Genomic DNA, 23,622 nt, shown 5'->3' on the forward strand with positions numbered 1-23,622 from the left:
ATTGAGGAACACCACATTCAGAGAAGATACCTGAGAAAGGGAGAATTTCAGCAATTTCCCTCACTATGACAATGGTCTGAGAGAAAAAATTGCACCTGCCTTTTTGGCTCTAGCACCGCCCTGGTGGAGAGTTCTGCCTAACAACATCAGGGCCCTGCATGGTTTATCTCAGTTCCACAGGGCCTTTACGACAGAGATGTTCTGCTAGGCCTTGGTTGAGGGCAAACACAGGATAATTGTAGTTGGCCTCCCTTTTTCTTTTTTCTCATTTTTTCTCCTTTTCTTCTTTGTCCATAGCATTTTCACATGTCCCCTTTTTTCCTATTCTTTCTGTCTATTTAGGTTCTTTAGCTCTCTCCCTCACTGGGATTTGTATAAGAGAAGGGCACCATAAGTTTAGATTGGATATGTAATACATATTTTACCATATAAATGTGAACCGCCCTGAGCCCATTTCAACAGGGGAGAGCAGTCTACAAATCTAATAAACAAACAATCCTTTCCCCCTTCCAACAGCTTTTAAAGTGAATTGAAGACCTTTACGGATATAATGCTTGTGTGTACCAGAAGCCAGCCAACTGTATATATTAAAAGCACATGCTACCCACAATACTCATGATATTTACAGTTGGAATATTGTGTGGGTAAGAGGCAACACACATATATTGCATGTGTGTGAAATCTCTGTAGCCCATTTCTTTGCTCTACTGGTCTGCTCATCTTTACCTGTGTTCCAAGTCAAGAAGAAGAGTAGGTTTTTATACCCTGCTTTTAAGGAGTCTCAAAGCAGCTTGCAATCACCTTCCCTTCCTCTCCCCACAACAGGCACCTTGCGAGGTAGATGGGATTAAGAGATTTCTCAGAGAACAGTGACTAGCCCAGGGGTAGGGAACCTGCGGCTCTCCAGATGTTCAGGAACTACAATTCCCATCAGCCCCTGCCAGCATGGCCAATTGGCCATGCAGGAAGGGGCTGATGGGAATTGTAGTTCCTGAACATCTGGAGAGCCGCAGGTTCCCTACCCCTGGACTAGCCCAACGTCACCCAGCAGGCTTCTTGTGGAGGAATGTGAAATTGAACCTGGTTCTCCAGATTACAGTCAGCTGCTCTTAACCACTAACCACACTGGCTCAAAATCTAGCATTAAATGTATCTCAGTCCCAGTAACTCATCTCTCTATTAAAGTCTAGTGAAAACTGCTTCCTCTAAAGCCAGACAAAACTGACCATCGTGACCTTATCATAAATCTTTTCTCAGATTGTCCTGCTGTTTGCAGTAGCAGTAGCTGTTTGCAGTAGCCTGATGTGAGTCTGTCTACATGGCGATCCCAACACAGTGCATGTGAACTCCACATGTAAAGCGCTTCTGGGCCTTTAACCCTCATTGACTTCCTACCTGCCTGTATGACAGATGGGGACCACAGATTACTTCAGCAGTCTTCCTGTCTACAGGTGCCTGTTTCATTCATTCCTTACCTAAGAGAAAAGGAGTAACAGAACCTATGAAGTTTCACTGTCTGGTCCCCTGATGGAACTGGTCAGTCATCTGAAATTTGGTCTGTTAAGCCATTTTAGAATAACTCGGTGGTTCCTAACGTGGGGGCCAGTGGGATTACTTAGGGGGCACTAAGAGGCAAGGAGATAGCATGGGGGCACTGGATGTAGGCCTGTTCACCTATGTTATCAACTTATTTACAGGCTATGTCATGGGATGCCAGCTTCCAGATGGAATCTGGAGATCCCCAAGAATAACAGAATATCTCCAAACTACAGAGATCAGTGTCCCAGGAGAAAATGGATGCTTTGAAGCGTGGACTGCGTGGCATTGTACCTCACTGATGTCCCTGTCCTACCCAGGCTCCATCCACAAATTTCCAGGATTTTCCCAACCTGGATGAGGCAACCCTTCCCTCCCCACCCATGCCGGTGACCAGGGAAAACCTGACAACCCTACTAGGCCACCATGCTGACAAATGGCACTCCAGGTTTCTGCTTCTGCATAGTGCTAAAACTGGTGGAAGGTATCAGAATTTTTAGCAAATACATAACCAGAGTTCGGATGGCTAGGAGGAAAGTCAGCTGAATTTTAAAGGAGCTTCAGCTGACTTTCCTTCTAGCCATTCTAGCGCTATGGCATCAAGGCCGGCAAGACACTGTGGGGGGGACAAGGCCATGGAGGGCGTGCACCCTCCTGGGCCTTGTCTCTGCCCCCCAGTCTCTTGCTGGCCTTGGAGCTGCTCAGATGGCTAGAAGGAATGGCTCCTTAAAAATTCAACTTACTTTCCTTCTAGCCATCCAGGCACCGTGGCACCAAGGCTGGCAAGGCACTGGGGGTGGAAACAAGGCCAGGGAATGAGTACGCCCTCCCTGGCCTTGTCTTCACTCCAGTGTCTAGCTGGCCTGGATTCTGCTTGGAAAGCTAGAAGGAATGTAACTTAACTTTTAAAGGAAGTGTGGGGGGGATGGTGTGTGGGGGGGGCGGGAATGACCAGGGCACCCCCAGGTACCTAAGAGTCCCCCCCCTCATCCCCCTCACTATGCCCCTAAGGTATGGCCTGCGTTCTCCCAGCACTTCCACTTTAGAGTCTTCTCCACTGGAGTTCTCAGACACAAAGAAGAAACTGACTGCTTTGACTGAGGCAAAAATGTAAACTAAACATATCTTTTTTCTCTTGTGAGCAGCGACAGAAGACGACTCTTGAATAGATTATTCTGGGACGGTCTGTAATAGGATTATAAATTCAGGTGCTCCAGAACAGTGTTCCCCAACTTGTAGGTCTTCACCCAAAACTGAATCCCAAGCTTTTGCAGTTTCACTGGTTTGTGCATGCTCTGCTGTTTTTTTAAAAAGTGGGTCACCGTACCAAATAAATTTGGTCTTCTGTGTCACCATTCCAAAAGGTAAGAAACCACAGCTCCAGAAATTACATCATATTCTGTCATATGCTTCAGCTTTTCTTTAAGGATGCTTCAATACCCATTTGGAACTGATTTTTCAACAGATTGTTTAGGTCCGAGGTGTCCAACTCTGGCGCTTCAAATGTTCATGGACTACAGTTGGCCATGGGCTGATGGGAATTGTAGTCCATTGTAGTGATGCACTGCTGACCCAGCAGCACCGTGGTAGAACGTTGGGACGCCAATGGACCTACGGCCTTGCTGGTCGCACCGCACCCCCACTCCTCATCCCCCTATGAGTCACGGGTCATGAACTGTCTGGCTCAGTCACCGGGCGCAGGGACAATGGCCTTGCCCCCAGGTGAGGATTAGGATCAGACGCTTACGCTCCTCTCCGCACGTAGCCAGGTGAGATCATGCATCACATGATGATCTCCAGGTCTCCCGGTCTCCCGCCTCATCTCCCTACCCACCTCCTTTACACGCCCACAATGAAACCCTAATAAAAGGTGCGAGAGACCAGCACAGGGCAGAGTTGTCAGGATCACGAAAACCCAGCTGGCTTCCCTGTTAGCCTTTGACAGCTCTCCAGCCAGATGAAACCCTCCCTCCAGCGTCCTACGCCTATTTCATACAGCGACGACCCTGCGGGGTTGACTACAGTCCATGAACATCTGAAGCACCAGAGTTGGACATTCCTGGTTTAGGTATTTGTTGACTGTGGCTGTTCAGCAAGTTGCCTCAACTCTTCCTTCCTTACAGGACAGTACATCTTTTTATACATGTGTGTTCTCATTAAGTTTGCCAGGCATGCTTCAAGCCAATTGGCAGCTATCAACATCACTAAGGACTACTTGGGCAAGGGACACATTGTCATCTTATGATAAATATAAATCATTATAAATTATGTGAAAAAATCCTACAATTTATCATTTGTTCAAGTAGTCCTTAGTGATGTTAATAGATGCCAATTGGTTTGCCAGGTTTGCCTTGGCAAACAGCAGGAAACCAGAGGGAGCAGGACATGGGGAGTGCCTTCAGCGGTGTCATCACTTCCAGAAGCAAAAGCCAGAAGTAGCATCAGTCCTCTCTAGAAATTGCTGGAAACTTTATGATAAATCCATATGCTAGAGCAGTGGTTCTCAACCTTCCTAATTCCATGACCCTTTAATACAGTTCCTCATGTTGTGGTGACCCCCAACCCTAACATTTATCCATTTTACAGGTGGGAAACACTGGTCAGAGAGTCTTAGGCGACCCCTGTGAAAGGGTCGTTCGACCCCCAACCCCCAGGTTGAGAACCACTGTGCTAGAGAGTTAGAGAAGACTGACCTCACTTTGTGATTTCCCCTAGAAAGGACATACCTGATGGTGGTGGTGGGGGTTAGATTATTTTTTTCCCATGAGTCTTAGAATCAGCAGAAGGCAATGGGAGCCAGGCCAAGGGATCCCCTCCCCTGGTGGAGACATGACAACCCTAGATCTTAAACAACCCAATGGAGTTCAACTCTCCCATCTTGGCAGGAAGTTGGCAGGAAGCATATCAAATCACTCACAAATCATATGATAAATAAATTATAATAAATTATGTGAAAAAATCCTACAATTTATCATTTGTCCAAGTAGTCCTTAGTGATGTTAGGAGCTGACACCTGGTTTGAAGCAGCAGCATTTTCACATGTCCACAGTTTACTAAAAACATGATACAAACCTGTTCAGCAGACATTTTGCTATTTGGTGCCACTCAGACCAGATGTGGAGATCAGCACCTGATTGACCTAGTTGAGCATGGTTTGACTGTTGACATGTTCACTACTAAATTCATATTCCCTCTGCTTCTTGCAATACCTACATTAAGGGAAGACACAAAACTTCCCCTTAAAATAGAAATGTAAGGCTTATGAGTAGCTGGAATACTGAGGGCCTAGAGGACAGCAGGTGGATGAATTCTACTACTACCTTCTCGGAATATAATTCATTTCAGTTGTTTGTATTTTTCTTTGGCATTGCTAAAACATCCACATTAGTAATTATTTCTTCATTATTTTAGTCCATTTGTTTCCCTAATGGGGAGCCAACCAGCTTACATCATTCTCCCTTCCTCCATTTTATCCTCCTAACAACTTTATGAGGTAGGTTAGGCTGAGTGTATATGACTGGCCCACGTCTGGTCTGAGTTGCAAACCTTGATACAAACTTGGGTCTCCCAGATCCTAGTCTGACATGCTAAATACAACACTACACTGTAAGCTAGAGACAGCACAGGAATCCAAACTACCTTGGACTGATACCCAAATAAGAAACTAATGATTCACTTTGTAAATAGTGGTAAGCTCTTTCTATGTATCAGTTGAAATGGCAAAAATAAATAGGGACTGCTGTGAAACTGATTAAGCACTTGCCACTTTACAGTGAATGGATACCTGAAGTTGTTCAATTAAACCACCAGCTACTAAGAGTGTGACTTCCTTCCTTCCTTCCTTCCTTCCTTCCTTCCTTCCTTCCTTCCTTCCTTCCTTCCTTCCTTCCTTCCTTCCTTCCTTCCTTCCTTCCTTCAAAGCCTCAAAAAGCAATCCAGAAATGCAAGAGCAAAACACAATGGACCCCACAGCATCAGAGGTGTATGTAGGGAAAATGGAGTCCAGGGCAAATCCCACCCCCCACCCCAGGCTCCATTTTCCCTAGATACGGAGGGGGAAGGGGAGAGATCGAGCAATCTGCCAATCTCATGGAGGAGTGTTGGCTACCACCAAAGCCAACAAGGTGCCCAAGGTCACCACCCGAAGCCAGCAACAGCACCCAGATCTACCGCCCGGAGCCAGCGAGCATGGTTCGGGCCCAACACCCCCCCCATGTGATTAGATGGCGTGCGCCTAGCGACATGTGACACCACATGTCCCCATGGGTGGTATGCCCCTGCCTGGAATGTACTGTGTGGTTACACAGAAGCATTTGTACATCCCAACCAGAAATTCCTAGTGGGACTGCACTGAAAACACTCCAAGATCTGTGATGAAAACAGCAAACTGTACTGAAAATAAACAAACCATAACAGGTGTGTTCGGTTTCCACACAGGGATTTTGTTCCAGTTTAGCATGCAAACTGGAAGATATTTTGTTTAAGCATCCACATGACACTGTCCCCTAACTATCCCGTTTCCATGTTTCCCCCTGTTCTATTGTGCTTTTCTCCCAGCCAAAGCATCATATGGGTGGAAAGGTGCATACTTTTGACGATCCCATGTACACTATCATTTTTCATGTCTCACCTCTCAGGCTTAAAAAAATGGCAATTGATAGATCATTAGAGTGCAAAAACATTATAGCAATCTATTGCCACAATCGCACTAGACTTTTTTGTTGTGAAAACAAAGGAAGAAAGGTGCACCCATTATATCTCCACAATGAACATGTCAAGAGACTTACCTCTGTAAAATAAAACTTGGAATTCAGTGGATCACTTCAATAAATAACTATAAAGGTATTGCATTACAGAAATCTAACGACTCTCTTTAAAAAAAAAGCCCCTTCCCCAAGTCCTCAAGTGATAGAGGGAGACAGCTGATGTGGGGGTGGGGGTCCCTGAGCAAAGGAAAGTCCAGCGATATCTGCTGCATTACCAGTCCATTGCCTCACTATTTTCAGCAGCAACAAGAACCACATGGAGAATTATCACCATAGGAAAGCAGCATTGGTCTGAATGCTCTCCTACAGTCCCTTCTATATTTGTGGAAATGCAAGATCAGTATAGATCACAATAGAAACTTCAGAATTTTCTGCCCTGTGCCTTAAATCAGAAATATCTCATGCTATACAGGCCATCACTTGATCATCTGTGTGTGTGTGTGTGTGTGTGTGTGTGTGTGTGTGTGTATGTGTGTGTGTAAGGACTTCTAACTCTATAAAGCAGCCACTATTGTCAAATACAGGGCATATTTCCAAATCAAACCTATGCTTCTATTCCTCTAATTGATTACGTTGTCATTTATTAATTAATTACAGCATCAATGGGCAGTGCACATTGTTGAGTGCATGGCACAGAACAACACAAGTAAACTAAAGATATCCCTATTTTGAGGAACTTGAAAGTCACATGATTTCCATCCAGCTGGAAAAATGAATCTTACATTACAATTTCCTGCATGCTATAGAGGATAGTATCTGTACCTATTGCAAAGACGTTTTACGCAAGTGCTGGGTTCACAGCAATCTGGGAGCACCAGTCTTCAAAATATCCTTTTTCAGTTAATTGATATATATATATATGTATGAATTAGATAGGTGTTTATCATTCATCCTGAACAAAACTTTTTCCGTCTACAAAAGTATAACAATAACCTACTTATGTCTGCAAAATGATACTGAAGCTACAAAAGTGGGCTGGGCCCTTCACAACAGCTTATACCACCTACATAAACAGGAAGTAGTGTAATGTGACTGCATAATCCATGCTATATCTCCACAAAAATACAAAAATTCACCTAACATGGGATGGAATAAACTTATGTCCACTGAAATTTCTCTCAGCAGTACTATGCTTGGCTTCTTTGCAAAGCACTGCGAGAAACGCATCCCTATCAGATCCCTTCGTTTGGTTCTGTTTAAAACCACTTTCTTGAAACACTTATTTTTGTCTCAACCACCAGTCAGACCTTGGCACAAAGAACTTTCACACAACCCCCTTCTCCTTGCTGGACAATTTTGGTGAGCAATGATGCGTTTGGGGTGAGAGTGCAAGAGTTTCTAGATCGGGGCCTAAGCTGCCATTTGTACAGTCCTGCCCACAATTCCCACTTCCTTATCAGCCGCAAGAAGAGAAGGATTAACCTGCGTACTCACCAAAAGGAGCCTCCATCTTAGCACTTAGCTGTGGGGTGACATTGACCATTTCTCATCGGTATCAATCTAGAGAAAAACTGAGAAAGTGTAAAATGACAAGAAAAGAAGCTGGGTGGAGGCAGGGAGGGAGTTTGGGTGAGGAGCCCTGCCTTGCCTGTTATCTTATTGATTCACTTAATCAGACCTAATGTGGGTGGAGATGTTAAATAGTAACCAAGCTTGTATGGAAACCAACCTGCAAGATGCCGTCTGCCAGGTAGCTATAGCAACTGCTCCCAAGCTTGAAATTCAAACATGACTTTTACGGGAAGGCTTTCTGAGGGGAGCTTCCACTGACACCCAGTTTCAAGCCTGGCGTGACCCCAGGGCTAGGCACCAAAACCTTCCCTCGTATTTTTCCTGAAGCGGAAGTTAAAGGGAATTTGCCCAGAGCCCAGCAGCTAGCGGACTCCCCAATGAGAGGTGTGAACTAGGTCAGTTTCACAGCTGCTGAGACATGGGACATTTTATTGCTCTCACCAAACAAACTCAGAGAACAAAGGCTTTGTGTCTGTGAGCGCACGCATGAGGCCCAGCACACCCTGCTTGTTGATGTGGTATGCATATATACCTACATGTAGAATTGAGTATTTGCTTTAAAAAAAAAACTTTAGACAGTTGTGTGTGAATTAGTATCCAAGACCGTGTAAATAAATCTATCAGGACGTGTGTTTGTGAATGAGCATTCCTGATCACTTGTACCAGTGTGTATATGTCCATGTTTACACACAGATCGAGCCACTGTTTTTGTGCAGGTCCTTGTGGGGCACCTTTTTACCCAGATCGCTGAAAGAGGGAATGCACCTATGGCTCTATTTAGTCCTACAAGCACTGAGCAATATCGTATGTGCACATTATGTATGCATATTGGCTCCAGGCATCACTTCATCTTTTGACCAGTAGATAAAGATACAATATCGAATTACCATCAAAGATATGCGCACCTTACCATGGTAAGATACCAAGTCAGGGGTCTTGGTTTGGTATCTCTACCTTTGGTCACAGAGAACTATGATTATTATTACATTTCTTCTTGGTCTACTTTTGAGATTATGAATGTATGTCTGCGGCCCATTTACATGATTAATATTGTTTGATCACTGAGGAAGGCCGTAGGGTCGAAATATTTTTAGTCAGAGTCAATAATGGTCCTTAGTATTTATGTATATTGATAAGGCTATTATTTGGGGCCCTAATATATATTAAGGAACTCTGTAAAAATATCTATATATCTATATCTATATGTATCTACATGTCTATATAAATAGATAGATATAGATATCTACAGATATGAAGATAGATAATTAGATATAAGTAGATATAGCTGCTTTTAACTTATATACACACACACACTTATCCTTTTAACTTGCAGATATTCAGCAGGTGTGTTTATATTGTCTTAACCTGTTCAGTTCTTAATTCAATTTATACTTTATTGGTACTGCTAATACAACCAGTTTAGCTTTGAACAGTGTTGAAACTAGTGTGATCAATTAAGGATGAGGGATAATGAACTGAATGGCAATGAAGAAAAGATGGAGACTTTGGGGGGTAAGTATTTACTTGGATCATATTTTCTTCTAAAACAAATACATAAATTGCAAGATGGCATAGTCCTACTATATACCACATTGGTCAGGCCACAGTTGGAGTACTGTGTGCGGTTGTGGAAATCTCACTTTAAAAAGGATGCAGACATAATGGAACTGGTGCAGAGGAAAGCAACAACAACAATCAGGGGTGTGGAGACCAAACTCTACAAGGAACAGCTGAAGAACCAAGTAATATTCAGACTGGAAAAGAAGAGGTTGAAGGGGGACATGATTGCTCTCTGTAAGTTTTTGAAAGACTGTCACAAGAGGGAAGAGAGGAGTTGTTGGCAGCAGAGGATAGGAGTCACAATAATGGGTGGAAATTATGGGTAGAAAGGTACCACCTGGACATTAGGAAGAGGGTTTTTTACAATAAGAGATGTTCAGCAGTGGAACCAGCTGCCTACGGCAGTAGTCAGCTCCTCCTCTCTGGCAAGATTCAAGCAGCGACTGGACAAACACTTTACAGGAATGCTCGGGGCTAATCCTGCATTGGGCAGACGGTTGGACTATATGGCCTATATGGCTCATTCCAACTTTATGATTCTACGGTTCCATCTCAACTTCCTTCATTCTGTGTTTTTTTTTACAAACCACATTCCTGTTATGAAACTTTGCTAACCTGACTTTTAAATCCCCCCAAAAGAGACAAATAAAACATTTCTGAAGTTGTACTTCAAAAAGCCTCTTGACTGCCATATATTTCTGACCTTTTATAGAAAATAAGGGATCCATCATAATTAGTGGCAATAGTGTCATATGTTATACGTCTCAACAGTAATACCATGTTTCCCCGAAAATAAGACAGTGTCTTATATTAATTTTTGCTCCCAAAGATGCACTATGTCTTATTTTCAGGGGATGTCTTATTTTTCTGTGTTCTGTTCGTCGGGCATGCTTCCAAACAAAAACGTTGCTACGTCTTACTTTCGGGGGATGCCTTATATTTCGCACTTCAGCAAAACCTCTACTGCGTCTTATTTTCAGGGGATGTCTTATATTCAGGGAAACAGGGTAGCAAGAATTAGTGTAAGGACAAAATTTAAGGGTTGTGGCTTCCTTTCTAGCATCATCACTCCATCTCATATTGGGTCTTCCTCTTTTCCTGCTGCCTCTACAAGATAACAAAGGTTTAAAAAATAACACAGAACTGCACTTTAGACTCTCAATATATTTATTGTGATTGTGTGGACAAAAAGCCCATTTATGAAACAGTAAATGACCTGCAGTTTATAACAGAGGACTGAATATTCATATAGACACTTTTTTCCCTAATCCCTTTAGCTTTTTCAAGTTGGAGCTTAATTTACAGCTGATGGAAGAATGAGATGGTCGCCAACCCCCAGGCAAGGCAGGAGAACTCCTGGTATTAAAACTTATCTCCACACAACATAAACTGTTTATTTGTTCATATATTATTTATGTTTATTTGTTTAAACATTATTTTTTTAATGGCTCTGCTTCTTCAGGAGAAAAAGGCTGTTTTGGAAGGTGGACTACATGGCATTATTCCCTACCAAGTTCCTTCCCCTCCAATTTCATAGGTTCCACCCTCAGATCTCTAGGTACAGGTTCGCCACTATAAAGAGTGAGGATGGGCAATTTTTGTCTCCTTCCCTAAATCCATTGGAGCTCCCCAACCCACATGGCTATTAATCCATGAGGCTCTCTTGAACTTGAAAATCTTCTTTTTGGAGATCAAGAGAGACTGTAAACACAGGGAGGAACACCACAAAGATCTATTTTCCTTTTGCTGGTGGCAGGAGCTAGGATTCAACCCAAGAGGATGTGCAATCCTAAACAACTGACAATATGTCAAGTCCACTGAAGTCAGCAGGCTTAGAAGATTATAACTCCTTAAGACTGCAGTGGTAGAATTTTATTAGCCAGCCTAGTCCTAATCAGATCACAATTTATAAATGAAAAAAAATATGCTCAACTAAACCATAGCAAAAAGGGTACAATGTCACACTCATTAAAGGCTTGAACCAAGGGGTCCTTAGAAAATATCTGTTCTCTCTGAACTCTGCACAGATTAAGTAATGACAAGGTTATTCACAGAGCTAAACTGTACATGACCTTGGAGCTTTCTGTGTAATTTGGTGCTAAAAAGCACCCAAAGGGAATATGGATCAAGGCTGCAGTGCTACAAAAGAGTTACCGAGGTTAACTCCCCCCACCTTTTCTTAAATCAGAATCTTCTTCCAGCCTACTTTATACAGGTCTTAAAGCAGCCAGCAGAGGGGACTCATTTTTCCAGTGACATGCTGTGATCCAAGTAGCCCCCGTTTGACCGGTTATTAGGGCCAAAGCAAACATCTGGAGTTCCAGTCATAGAACTCCAGAACAATGAGTAGTCTGTCTGGAGATTTTGATGGAACTCATGAGAATCTCCTTTGCCCGAATATTGATTTCTGTTAGCAGGCCTTAGACAAAAATTTCCCAAAGAATTCCCCACTACTTTGATGTGTGAACTTCAGCAAACTCTGGGATCAACTCTGATTAGGTTGATTCACTTTGTCATTGAATAAAATCATCAGAAACAACTGGCTTTTGCTCAGTTGTCAACAAAAACAAAACACACTTGAACAGAGGCGTAGCTCCAAGGGGACAGGGGCCGCGGCACACCGGGCACGTGCCCCTTTGGGGGCGTGGTGAAGGCGTTCTGGGGCAGGGACACTCCTGGGCAGGGCAAACGTTGACATGGCAGGGGAGGAGGATGCACCAGTGTACCGGGCGCTTTCCCCCTTGCTACGCCTCTGCACTTGAATAAAAATTGAGATGATTGAAAGTAGCAAAACTGATAGTGAGTTGAACTCTCAGATTACTCAGACCAGTGAGAATAATAAAATGTATTCTGTTGATGAGAATCACACAGGGCATGCTGGCTTTCAAATTGGCATGGCCAAATATATGAAGGACATTGAGTGAAAGAACCAAGTGGGGATGGGGTGAGAAGTTACCCTTTCCGCCTTTAAAATGTGTGATCGTTTTTTATCCCTGAGGAATAATACCTAGAGATACAACAAGAATTGTCTTCACTGGATTTAATTTAAAATTTGCAACCCTTCTAAACAGACTCCCTAATGGTGTTTATAAAGTAAGAATATACAAATAACACAGAACCTGAATACTGGCCTGCAATACAACCAGGTTAAGCATCTGTTCCTTGAACAAAACAATGGGAAAATCAGGCTGTTGTGTACATAATATATAGTCATATATTATGTACACAAGAAGGAGATGGGGAATAGAAGGAGATGGGGAATTTTTATCAATGTAAGGGCCAAATAACAGGCCAAAGGAAGCAGCTGAGGACTTTGCAAGAATAAATAATCCATTTGTTTTACAATGTGTCGTACACTGCACCATGCTTCTCCCCTTTTCAGCTATAAGTCCAACACCCAGATTCTCCGGCTGTTGCAGAGCTTGGAATATATCCAGCAAGTTCAGAACCAGGACACTTTGTTGGATTTGAGTCCGGAGTAACACATATTATTGCTGCAGGTACTTCCATAACTTGGTGGGCAGGCTGAGCAGGGTCTCCCCATTTTGTAAGGTGCTTCTCCTATCCAGTTTCCCCTGGAAATAGAGGAGGGTGAGGCAAGAAGAAGAGGTTTTTTAAAAGATTTAAAACTTAGATGTTCTAAGAACCTTCATGTTTACACCGCACTGTTCCATGCGGCTCAGAGTGGTTTACAAATCCAAACTGAAACATACAAAATATAATAAAATCTTGGAAAAATTCGCACAAAGATGCCTGCAACCTACAACCCATCAAAATTATTTATTGAATTTTTGGATTGTTTTCATTGTAAACTGCCTTGAGTCGCTGAGATATGGCGGGGAATAAATAAATAAATAATTTTTTAAAAGCCAGTATAAAGAGACACCCCTACCTCCTCTGAGAGTCTGCTGTATGCGACTATGACAGGAGTAGGCACAGGCTCTGGCAGATGCCAAACAGGCTACCTTAAGTGGGGCAATTTGAGAACTATGGAACCATTGAGAGTGAGAGCTGCAGGAGCTCTCCAGGGATTACACCTCCTTAAGAGGTTGGGTGGAGGGAGCCGAAGGTGGGGACACCTGGCAGGGGCTACCAGGCTTGCGCCCGAGCGGCAGAGTGGAAAAGGCACCAGAAAGGGGTCTATCGCCCATCTGGCAGGCCCCAGTACAAATCCTGCCTTTAAGGTCAATTCCTCCAGCAGAGGGCGGAGGAATTAGATGGCTTTTGGGGGACAGCAATCGGGCTGCCCCGAAGTATGGATCACCCTCCCCTATGATGCACCAATTTTGCTTCCTGTTAGCGCCTTGTCAATAAATACCTCCAGCTATGGCCAAAATATTTTACCCACAAACAAGTTGTTGTGTGTTTATTGGGAGGGGGGGTCTAATGTTAGCTTGAGCCCACAGGATCCCCTCTTGGCCTGCAGAACGATTTTTACTTTTAGCCTGTGTAGTAATAAGAGTTGCTTGGTGTCAGAGGAATCCCACTGGGTTTCTGCATGAGTCACTGGCCCGAGTGGCCTGAGTGTGCTGCCTGCCTGGAAAAAGTGATACTGGTATATGGAGGAAATTAATCAAATTAAAAAGACATGAATTGACACAAATGAATAATGGACGAATTGCTATCAGTTCAACTTTCACCTAATAAATTGGGTTCATATTAACCCAGACATCTAGGCTTCAGCTAATATAAACATTTCAATATCACATGCAGAATATTTAAGTATAAGGGGACTGTACCAGAGAAGATAAAATAGTATTTCTTGGTACTGGTACATTTTAGAACTCTATACACTCAAGGGCAGTTGTTAACTGGCTGAGTGGGTGAGAGGTATCTACCTAGCTCATTTTAATATTATAATGTACAACACTCGGTGGGTTGCATATGCAATGAAGAGGGCGGAAGAAACTATAGGCTGCCTGGAGTCTTTTAGGTGCTCCTGGAGGTTTGGGGAACATGTCAGAGAGTCACATGAGGTAAAGGTCCTGCATGAATGGATAGCCAGGAAACACTACCCCTTGGGCCAATGCCATAAAAGTCTTTGTAGCTGTTATAAACCTACATTTTTTCCTACTGAAATGTATCTTTATTCCTATCCTGTGCAGATGGCTCTAAACTTATGTTCTTATGTTCTTTCTTATGTTCTTAAACTGCTTCCAGACCAAAAAAAAAAAAAGGGAAACTGCTTCCAGGCCAACAACGTTCAGAGAAGCAACAGAATAATCTCAACAGACAGGCAGATATTGTTGAGATAAAATTCTTGTTGTGCCCTTTTATGTAGAGCATTTTGAGGTTATTAGAGACAGGTTGCTTATCAGACCAAGTTCCACCAAGTGCAGCATTTCTTTTGGTCTCTGGTGGTTGCAAGTCCTACCAAGTGTAGCAGGTATTAGGTACTTGGCCCACAGCAGATCAGCAACTGGCCAGCATTCCAGTGACCATGATCAATCTTACTCACTGGTGAACATGACAACTTCCCCACTTTGCCCCTAATGCATTGGGGCGCATCTTCCCTCGTGCTACTTACTTAATAGCATAGTTACACACTAAGTAGACTGCTCGCCGCCAGGTGCTGCCCCACACATTCATGTTGGTGCAGGTATGAACAGCACAGCCAATTCTGTTGGAAGAAGCCCACACCATCTATTTGGGAGACAGAGAAGCATCAGTCGTTATCCCTGCATTTACCTGCGCATCATCTAAACTGATCAATGCTATCATATGCCACCCAAACTCATCTCCCATTTTAAACTTGGCAGAGCTCCTGAACCATGAATAGCTTGCACGACTGGGAAAGTTTTAGTAGGTTCTACTTTTCCTATCACTCCTAAGCTCCACCTAATAAATCTTTACCTGCATGCAGCTGCTAACACTACAGCAGCCAGAACAAAACCACAGCCCATTCAGACCACCGCTGAGTCATTCTATGTTGCAGAATCTGATGGATTCCATTTTTGACACTCTCCTGGCCATTGGCATTTTCAGCCATATTCTGTGCAAACTGCCAAGTCCTGAGCTACCTGATGCCCAAAAAAGGGGTACACCATTACACAGAAAACATTTCATTTGGGTCTTTCCACTGTCAGGAAAATTCTTAAAAAACTGACCACCAGACTTGTCTGTGCAGCTGAATGTACCTCTTAATAAAAAAAAAAAAACAGGTGTTACCCACCCCAGTTTGCTTTCCGTCTCTTTGCTCCTATTTCTCTAGACACAACACTTGAAACGAGACACAGCTTAGGTCTCAGATGCGTTTGGAGGAAAGCTGAGAAAAGGTGTGTATAAGCAACATAGACACTCATGCAAATAGGGGCTGGATATGTCCAGAATTAAAATGGGTCAACCAGAAATGGTTCCTTTCTGGAGCTTTGTAAGATACTATTCATTATGGGTTAGGAAATGCTTTGCCACAGCCCAGGTGGGACAGAGAACTTTTCCACCTCGGGTTGGCTACATGTACAGTAGGAATCTGTGAAGGACTTGCATTCACTGAGGTGCCAGACATGTCGGCAAAGCCCTGTCATCATAGAGATGATTCACGATTCCCCTTGGTCAGCTGGCAATCCTAGCTGTAACTCCTATAGACAAGGCCATTAATGGCTAGAGCAATAATGATTTTAGAATACAGTCCTGGTAGATCAGCCAGTGATTGGCAACTTCTCTGACTATGGGAAGTTGTGAAGCAGTTCCTAGATGTATTGTCGAAAGTTTTCATGGCCAGAATCAACTGGCTGTTGTGGGTTTTCCAGGCTGTGTGGCCGTGGTCTGGTAGTTTTTGCTCCTAACGTTACGCCCACATCTATGGGAGGCATGTCATGGTAAGATATGTTTCTCTCCATCAGTGCCAATCACAGATGCAGGCAAAATGTTAGGAGCAAAAACTACCAGCCAATGGCCACAGAGCCCAGAAAACCTACCACAGCCATCTTCCAGATATTCCCAATGGGTAGATGCTTCCTTTAGCATCATCTTTATGGTCTGCAGTTTAGTTTTTGGCTGTAAAAAGTCATCCAGCAAAGACAGTCTTCTTTCTCTTTTTCTTTCCATGCTGCTAGGTCAGCTAAAACTATTGGCATCTCCAGTGATGGATGGGCCAGTGGAATAAAGAAGACAGAGCTTCTGAGAAAGGAGCTAAGGTTTGAACAGTCCAGTCTGTTTGCATGGAAATTTGACAGACAGTGATGAATGGGGTAGGATCATTAACTATGGAGGTGGCAATGCTTCTCTTCCTCTATGTGGGTCTTAAAGGCATGGTGAAAGATGACCTGCGCCTGTAAATCAATATGTGCTCTGCTGTGGTCCTTGTTCTTCAATTTCTGCTCAATTCCACTGGCTGAGCATATACCTTACAGCAGGAGAAACATAATGATCGAGAGCCTGAGCTGCAGACCACCACGTCTCAGGTTCTGATTTTATCCCACCTATGAATCTGGTTTGCACGGTTGAGCTACGGGGATTATAGATGGCCTCATTGTGAGCTGCTCTAGAGATTACCGAACTGTTGCATCCAGAGCACTTAAGAAAAGTGTTGAATGTTCTGGATTGTTGTTAGCCAAACAAAATTCATTGGTTCCTCGCCTAAAAAAATATTGAGTAAGGAGAATGGTCCTGACCCCGTCCTCATTACCCACATTTGACTGCATATGCAATAAGTGACCATTGGTCAGGATACCAATTCCCATTTGCAGTGATGAAATCAGTCCTTTCAAGAAACCTAGATCAACATTGTAACGCAGGTACACTGTACCCATGGCTCATTCCGCACATGCAGAATAATGCACTTTCAAACTGCTTTCAGTGCTCTTTGAAGCTGTGCGGAATGGCAAAATCCACTTGCAAACAGTTGTGAAAGTGGTTTGAAAACGCATTATTTTGCATGTGCGGAAGGGGCCCATGTTTTTCAAGCTGGGTTAGGGTGATTATATTCTACTGAGTTGTTGTTTTTTCAAAAATTTATTGTCCTATTAAACCAACAATTTTGTCTTTCACAGTTAAAAGTGGATAAGAATCAAGGATAAAAATAGATAATGCAAACATGAGCCTGAGAGCTCCATACTGCCTCTGAAAGATTGCGGAAGATTTTAAATTACTGTCTCAATGTTTAAATAGGTTGATTTAACAAAAGATGCACCAGCCTGATCCAAAATTATATGCGTATTTTCATGAATATGCGTGTGTGTGTGTGTGTGTAAAATTGGCAGAGCCAAATAAGGCTTTAGAGTGACATTTATGGTGTAACGTGACAATGGCTTTTTATAAAGTACTTTACCTGCACAAACAGCAGAGTAATATTCTAAGAACCCAGTGGGGCTTCCTTATGACTAAATACCATAGCTCAGTCTGGTTAAAATACTTAATGCACCTAACTGGGACTTCCACTGAAGCCACCAGATTTTTCCAGATTGAATCTATCTTTATAATTTAGATGAACATTGATAAAATCACTACAACAAATGTTGGTAGCTTTTTTCAAAAATAATGTATGTTCCTATCAGAATCTGGAAAGGATCCCTCTCTTGCTGTATTCATCACATCTGTGATTTTATGGCCCTTTGCACACTAGCATGTCCAATGAAGGATATGTACCTGGGTATAATGGCTGCAGACTGAACCACTGCATTTGGAAGGGCATCTGGGCTTGCACTCATGGGGATAAGGAAAAGAATAATACTGCTTCTCATAATACCATGATTTCACAAGGTCCACAACTGAACGGTACCTAGAGAAGATCACACACAATGCACAGGATATTAATTTCTTTATCAAAGAAAAGCCTTGAGTAGCACCGAAAAAGAAATCTGCCTGACCATAGTGGCCTGAGGCCCCAACTGTATACAATCTGAGATAATGCATGTTGAAAAATACCCACAAGGTGATGATGTTCTTTCTATCTGTGCACTTTGCCTACCACAACTGGCAGCTGATGAAAAAAAGTGGAAGACAGAGAAGCATTGCTATGATGATGTCATTCTATATTATTTCTGAATGATGTCCTATTGGAGAGAAGCAGGAAGGGATACCACACAATGGTTGCATCCACGTGTTTCCTGTAATATGGAACTTGTGCTACATTTTCCCATTGCTATGATAAAATAGCACTTTATATCACAGAGCATTGGTGTCAGTTAATGACAGAAATGTGTTTGATTATATGACTCCCACTAAATTTTCCTCAACAAAGAAAGACTTTTCACTATTAGAGGAAGCCATTCTTCATCAGAAAATAGGAACCAATTTAGTAGGAGTTATGAGATCAAGCCAGATATGATGGAGGCACATAGTATTTGCTTCCTAAGATACATGCATTTTCCCTCTGTTAGAGAAACATACATTTTTCCCCCTACAGGAGCAAGCTTCAAAGGAGGGGATCCATGTTTAAGTTTTCTGCATGGTTTCAAGTTGAAACTGGTGAAAATCAATTCCTCCTTTGATTTGCTGCATTATTTATTGTTTGGCATGATGGTGATCAGTAATTCTTATAATTCCGGTAAAAAATTAATCTGATTTTATTCCCAACTATTTTTATTTATACCCTGCAGGGGAAAAGTATCAAACTATGTATTGTGACAAATGTATTGGGAATCATATGAAATATTAATATCAAGAGATACAGAGATTGAACCACAGTTCTGAAAACTTGCATGGAACTAGGGAAACATTGCTAATTTAAGCTTTTCTTTTAATGATGATACTTGCAGGAGGGTGGGGTGGCGCTTGGATAGGCATGGACCCAGCCTTTTTTGATACAATATGCACAACTGTAGCATTGCCAGATGACACAAATTAGATGCTCACCTGCCAGAGTGAATGGCCAAGTTCTGACCAACATATCTCATCAGATGTGGAGGTCCATGGTCCCATATACAATGTTTTGCCCATGCCTGTGCAGATCTGGCCAACTTCTCATCCCACATCTAGGCAAAAAAAGAACAAAACATGGCAACCTGTCAAATACAGTGAGCTATGGTGTGCATGTGGTAATGCCATCAAATTGCTTCCAACTCCTGACGACCTTATGAATCAATGGCCTCCCAAATGTCCTATTAACAACCTTGCTCCAGTCCTGCAAACTGCAGGCTCCTGAAAGTAAAATTGAGCTATCAGCCAATTCACCATAAAACTGACTAAATGCATGCCACAGTGCAAGGGCATGACTGGAATTGTAAATGTTTTGTTCTGTATGTTATGTTTTTTTTTACTAGCAAAACCTTCACAAATAGTACGTGGAATGGCCCTACCTGAACTATGCCAGTTGCAGCTGGAGATGGAGTAGTTAATTTGACTTGCTTTCTACATCAGAAAAATCTTGTACTGCATAGAAAGCTAGCACAGCAGGGAGAGATATTAAGGCTTGATCGGTACCTGAAAGGATAGCTTTCCAAGAGTATATCATCTTTCGACAGGTGGAAGCATTCTGACCTGCTTATTTTTGCCTTCACTCCAAAGTGACATGGTGCTATTTACACACACTTCACTTGGCTCCCGAGTACTTTAAATCATTTGATGGAGAAATAAGGAAAAGAGAGGGCATCACACAGTTCTGTACCATTCTGTTATTTTCTTCCTCCAAGGATCTCAAGAGATACTGGCTTTTCCTTCTTAATTATACCCTTACCTCATCGCCCAACAAATGGATCATGCTCCATAGAAAGAAGGATGAACAAAAAATCAGGTCCCTCAGAAGAAGTTAACAGTCTCTAGCCTCATGGAAGTAAGTTCTGAAAAATTAGCCAAATGATGTGTTCGCAGTATTGCAAGGGTGTGACAAATATTATTCAATTTTCACTACCAAGGCCAAAGAGATGCATCAGTGGGAGCAGAAATATTTCCTGAAAAATTCCTTAGTGATGTTCAGCTTTTTTGATCCTGTAAACTGTCACTCTTTTCATTGCTGCTTCAGTGCTGTTTTTTGTCTACCTATTATAATTTTTCTTCTTCGTCTTGGATTAATTACTTAGGCAATCCAGCCAATCAGGAATTACATAGTGTTACATGGCCTATTGGATATGGCTTTGTGATGACATCATTGACACCAGAAGAAGCCATTTGAGAGTGAGGGAATTTTTTCCTGTATAAGTATCATGGGTGATCCTAACCAATAAGAAATCATGTAGTAATTCTCACAATTCTCCTCTATGGCCCACATGGTCCCTTTATGAATAGCAGGATAAGCCAGCTCCCCTACACAGGACAATAAGTTATCCCTCCGTTCCATCACAAGTGAATACCATTTGCTATTGCCATTAAAACAGTACTCGCAAATGTCTTGCAGAAAGACTGAAATATTTTGATTTTTAATGCATAAAAGCCCCTAAAGCAAGCACAGAAGTTGGCAGAATTAGGTGGATAGATTTTTACATGGTATGCAGCCCTTTCTGACCCATACAATTGTATAACTGTATAGTTCCATTTATATTCTATGAATCCTAAAGCCACTTTCAGATCCAACATAGAGGGAAAATCCAAATTCCATGTTTTAAAAAAGTATGAGTGACAAAAAAACCCCCATGAAAAATCTGCTGTACAGCTTTAGCGTACAAGACTGACAAAACCTTATGAGAAAAATCACCCTACCTAGAGCTAAGTTCTTCTCCAGGTAGCAGGAAGTCATTCATGTTGTCAGGGTGTCTACAGGTGCCCAATCCAGATGGGGTCGGAATAGGTTCTTGGAGTTGGTGCGGGGTTGCGCCAGCAGATTTGTGACCCTTCTGGTACAAGTGGCACTTATGCCAGTGGGGAAGGCAAATAAAAGGCAGGTGGATTCCAGGGAGCTCTGTGGCACCCAACGTAAAACTGGACTCTGGCCTTAGAGCTGTGCCAGCATAAACCTGGCTGCCACCACAGTTGGGGACAGACTAGAGGTATCCCCGGGGATGGAGCCACCTTAGTCAGTTTCCACTGGGCTTTCAGCCTGGAAACATCCTCGGTGCATGCATCTGTTTGGCACAATTCAGGTTTTTCAGGCAGCTGGGCATGTTCTTCTTTCTGCTGCCTCCCTGTGCTGTTTGGAGGCAGCCTGGCACCCGTGCTATCCCCAGCTGCCGCAGCCCTCTAGATTGGGCTGTTACCCCTCAAACTCTACAGGGCAGATTTTCAAAACTGGGAATGGCAAGGAAGGGTGTTAGGATTTCACAGAAGCCTGCTTCATTCAGTCAAGCAAGTTGAAGTCACATGACTAGAATCACATGAGCTCCTCAAATGATATCTCCTTTCTACTTCCAGCAAAAGAGGAAAGACAGACATATGGGCATCTATCGACTGCACAGACACCCAGGCTGAGCACTTGTGTAGATAGCTGTGCCTATATTTGGTGGAAATGGTGGAAATTTGTTTAGTAAAATTCTACAAAACCACTCACTTGCATCTCTGCCCTATTATTTACTTTGCTAGTTCATTGCAATACATTGCTAATTCATAGAGCCGCACCCAAAGACCCTTTTCCTGCGTGTACAGCTGGTCCTTTTGGGTTGCCACCTATTGCTTGTGCAGGGGCTCTAGCGTTTTTAACAGTTTCATGACAAGAAGGAACCAGTGAATGAAGTATTTCCCCTGCAGAAAGATGCAACCATGGTTGAATCCCCACTAGAAATTTGCACGCAGATCCAAACCTGTTCATTGTGAAACCGTGTCCTCTTCATCGGAGTTTCTCCCTCCCTACCGTAGCGAGCACACAGCAGACACACCCGGTTGCAGAACTCCTAGGAATCCCCACTACCAGGTGAGCTCCCCTGATTGGCTGGCGTGCCTTGATGGGGTGGGACTTTTCCCCACTGTGGAAACGTACATTGTAGGGCGTGATAAAAAACCAGTGTGTAAAAGTTTAACGTTTAACTGTTTAACTGTGCAAACAGTTAATAGTTACCTGTGTAAACCATTATTCAAAGTTACATGTTTAACATTTGCGTCCCCTTCTGCAGGCTGATCGCAAAAGCAGAAAAGAAACCAAGGAAAGGCTGCACGCACATCGCAGCGCTGATTGGTTGCCCGAATTCCGCATCACACTCCAGGGCAGGAAAGAGTCAGGGTTTCAACCCTCATCCCTCCCCTCGGATCAGCTCTGAACCGTGTTAATGGGGTCTATGCCACTTGCAACTAGGTCCTGCCGGAACGCGGATTAACAGGAATCTGCCATGCAAGCAATGGGGAGATCATCCCTCAAACCTGGTTAGTTTGTGTTCTGAAACCTGGCTAAGACGGTAGTGGGGATTCGATCCATGAGAAAGAGAGAGAGAGAGAGAGAGAGAGAGAGAGAGAGAGAGTTAGTTCACCTTTGGCTTTGTGCCAGAAGTCTGGCCCCTCTAACAAAGGAGCCTGGCCAAAAGAACAAAAAAAGACCCTGGCACACAGCTTTTCTGGAGAAGCCAAGTGTGTGAAGCAAACAGCCGACATTGGCCTACAATAGCCTCTGTCCGTTGTGCTGCGTATTGTCAAAAGACCCTCAGTGGCACAAACAGCCTCACTGAAATATTTGTACCTGTCTCTAACTGATAAAGTTGTCTGCAAAGGTGAAGCTTGGGACTGTGACCAAAAGGTTGTGCGTTTAAATACTAAATTTACTTCACCTAACATTTCCCCAGAGATCAGTGATCCTCCCCACAGTCAGTGACAAGCACAAAGGAAACTTACCATATACTCCATGTTGGCAGCTGGCGGAGACACCTTTGACCTCACTTGGTTGTGATAGTCCAAAAGAGTGCTCATGTCCCTGGGAGAAATATAGCGCTTTCCACGAGTCCTAGGTCCTCCAAGGTTAGGTAGGAGACCTGCCTCAGTGCCGCTGGTTGGGTAAAGAAGTTCAGTGGTATTCGGTAGTCCAAAGGTGCCTGATTTCAGCAAAGCCCAGAAGACAAAGCCAGGAAGATACAAATGCACATGCAAGAGAGTAGTCATTTTAGGGCTAGCAGTCTTCTTCCTCATTTTTTTAAAAAAAGGTAATAAGTGTGGCAAATCTCTTTTTTTCTGGCTTATGTATCTGCAAAAGAAGAAAAAAATAGACACCCAGATTTTTTTTTTGCATTGCACAGAAAAATGCCATTGAAGACAGAAAAGGATAATCGAAGCATACCCTGAATACAAGCAAAGAAATTTAGCTGGATAAGCAAAATTCCGAAGACCAGCTGTGAAATCTACAGAGGTATTTTCTTTATTACTGCTGCTTGAGTCTCTCCATCATTCCAGATGTTCAAATGTACCTGCCAAAGGAATATTTAGTTATTAACATGCCGACGGTATCTTTGCTGTCTTCCCA

At 43.0% G+C, this 23,622-nt stretch overlaps 1 protein-coding gene across 1 annotated transcript; it reads right to left on the bottom strand.

Annotated features, from left to right (window-relative positions):
- Positions 1 to 12,680: 12,680 nt before the first annotated feature.
- On the bottom strand, positions 12,681 to 23,264 carry R3HDML (R3H domain containing like). Its single transcript, XM_048498449.1, has 5 exons — positions 23,001 to 23,264; positions 19,170 to 19,288; positions 17,961 to 18,093; positions 14,902 to 15,017; positions 12,681 to 12,949 (listed from the first exon to the last, which is right to left on the bottom strand). The coding sequence occupies exons 1-5, from the start codon at positions 23,262 to 23,264 to the stop codon at positions 12,817 to 12,819; spliced, it is 765 nt and encodes a 254-aa protein (XP_048354406.1). The 3' UTR covers positions 12,681 to 12,816.
- Positions 23,265 to 23,622: the final 358 nt, after the last annotated feature.

Source organism: Sphaerodactylus townsendi, linkage group LG05 (genome assembly GCF_021028975.2).
Source record: "Sphaerodactylus townsendi isolate TG3544 linkage group LG05, MPM_Stown_v2.3, whole genome shotgun sequence".
Lineage (NCBI taxonomy): Eukaryota > Metazoa > Chordata > Lepidosauria > Squamata > Sphaerodactylidae > Sphaerodactylus > Sphaerodactylus townsendi.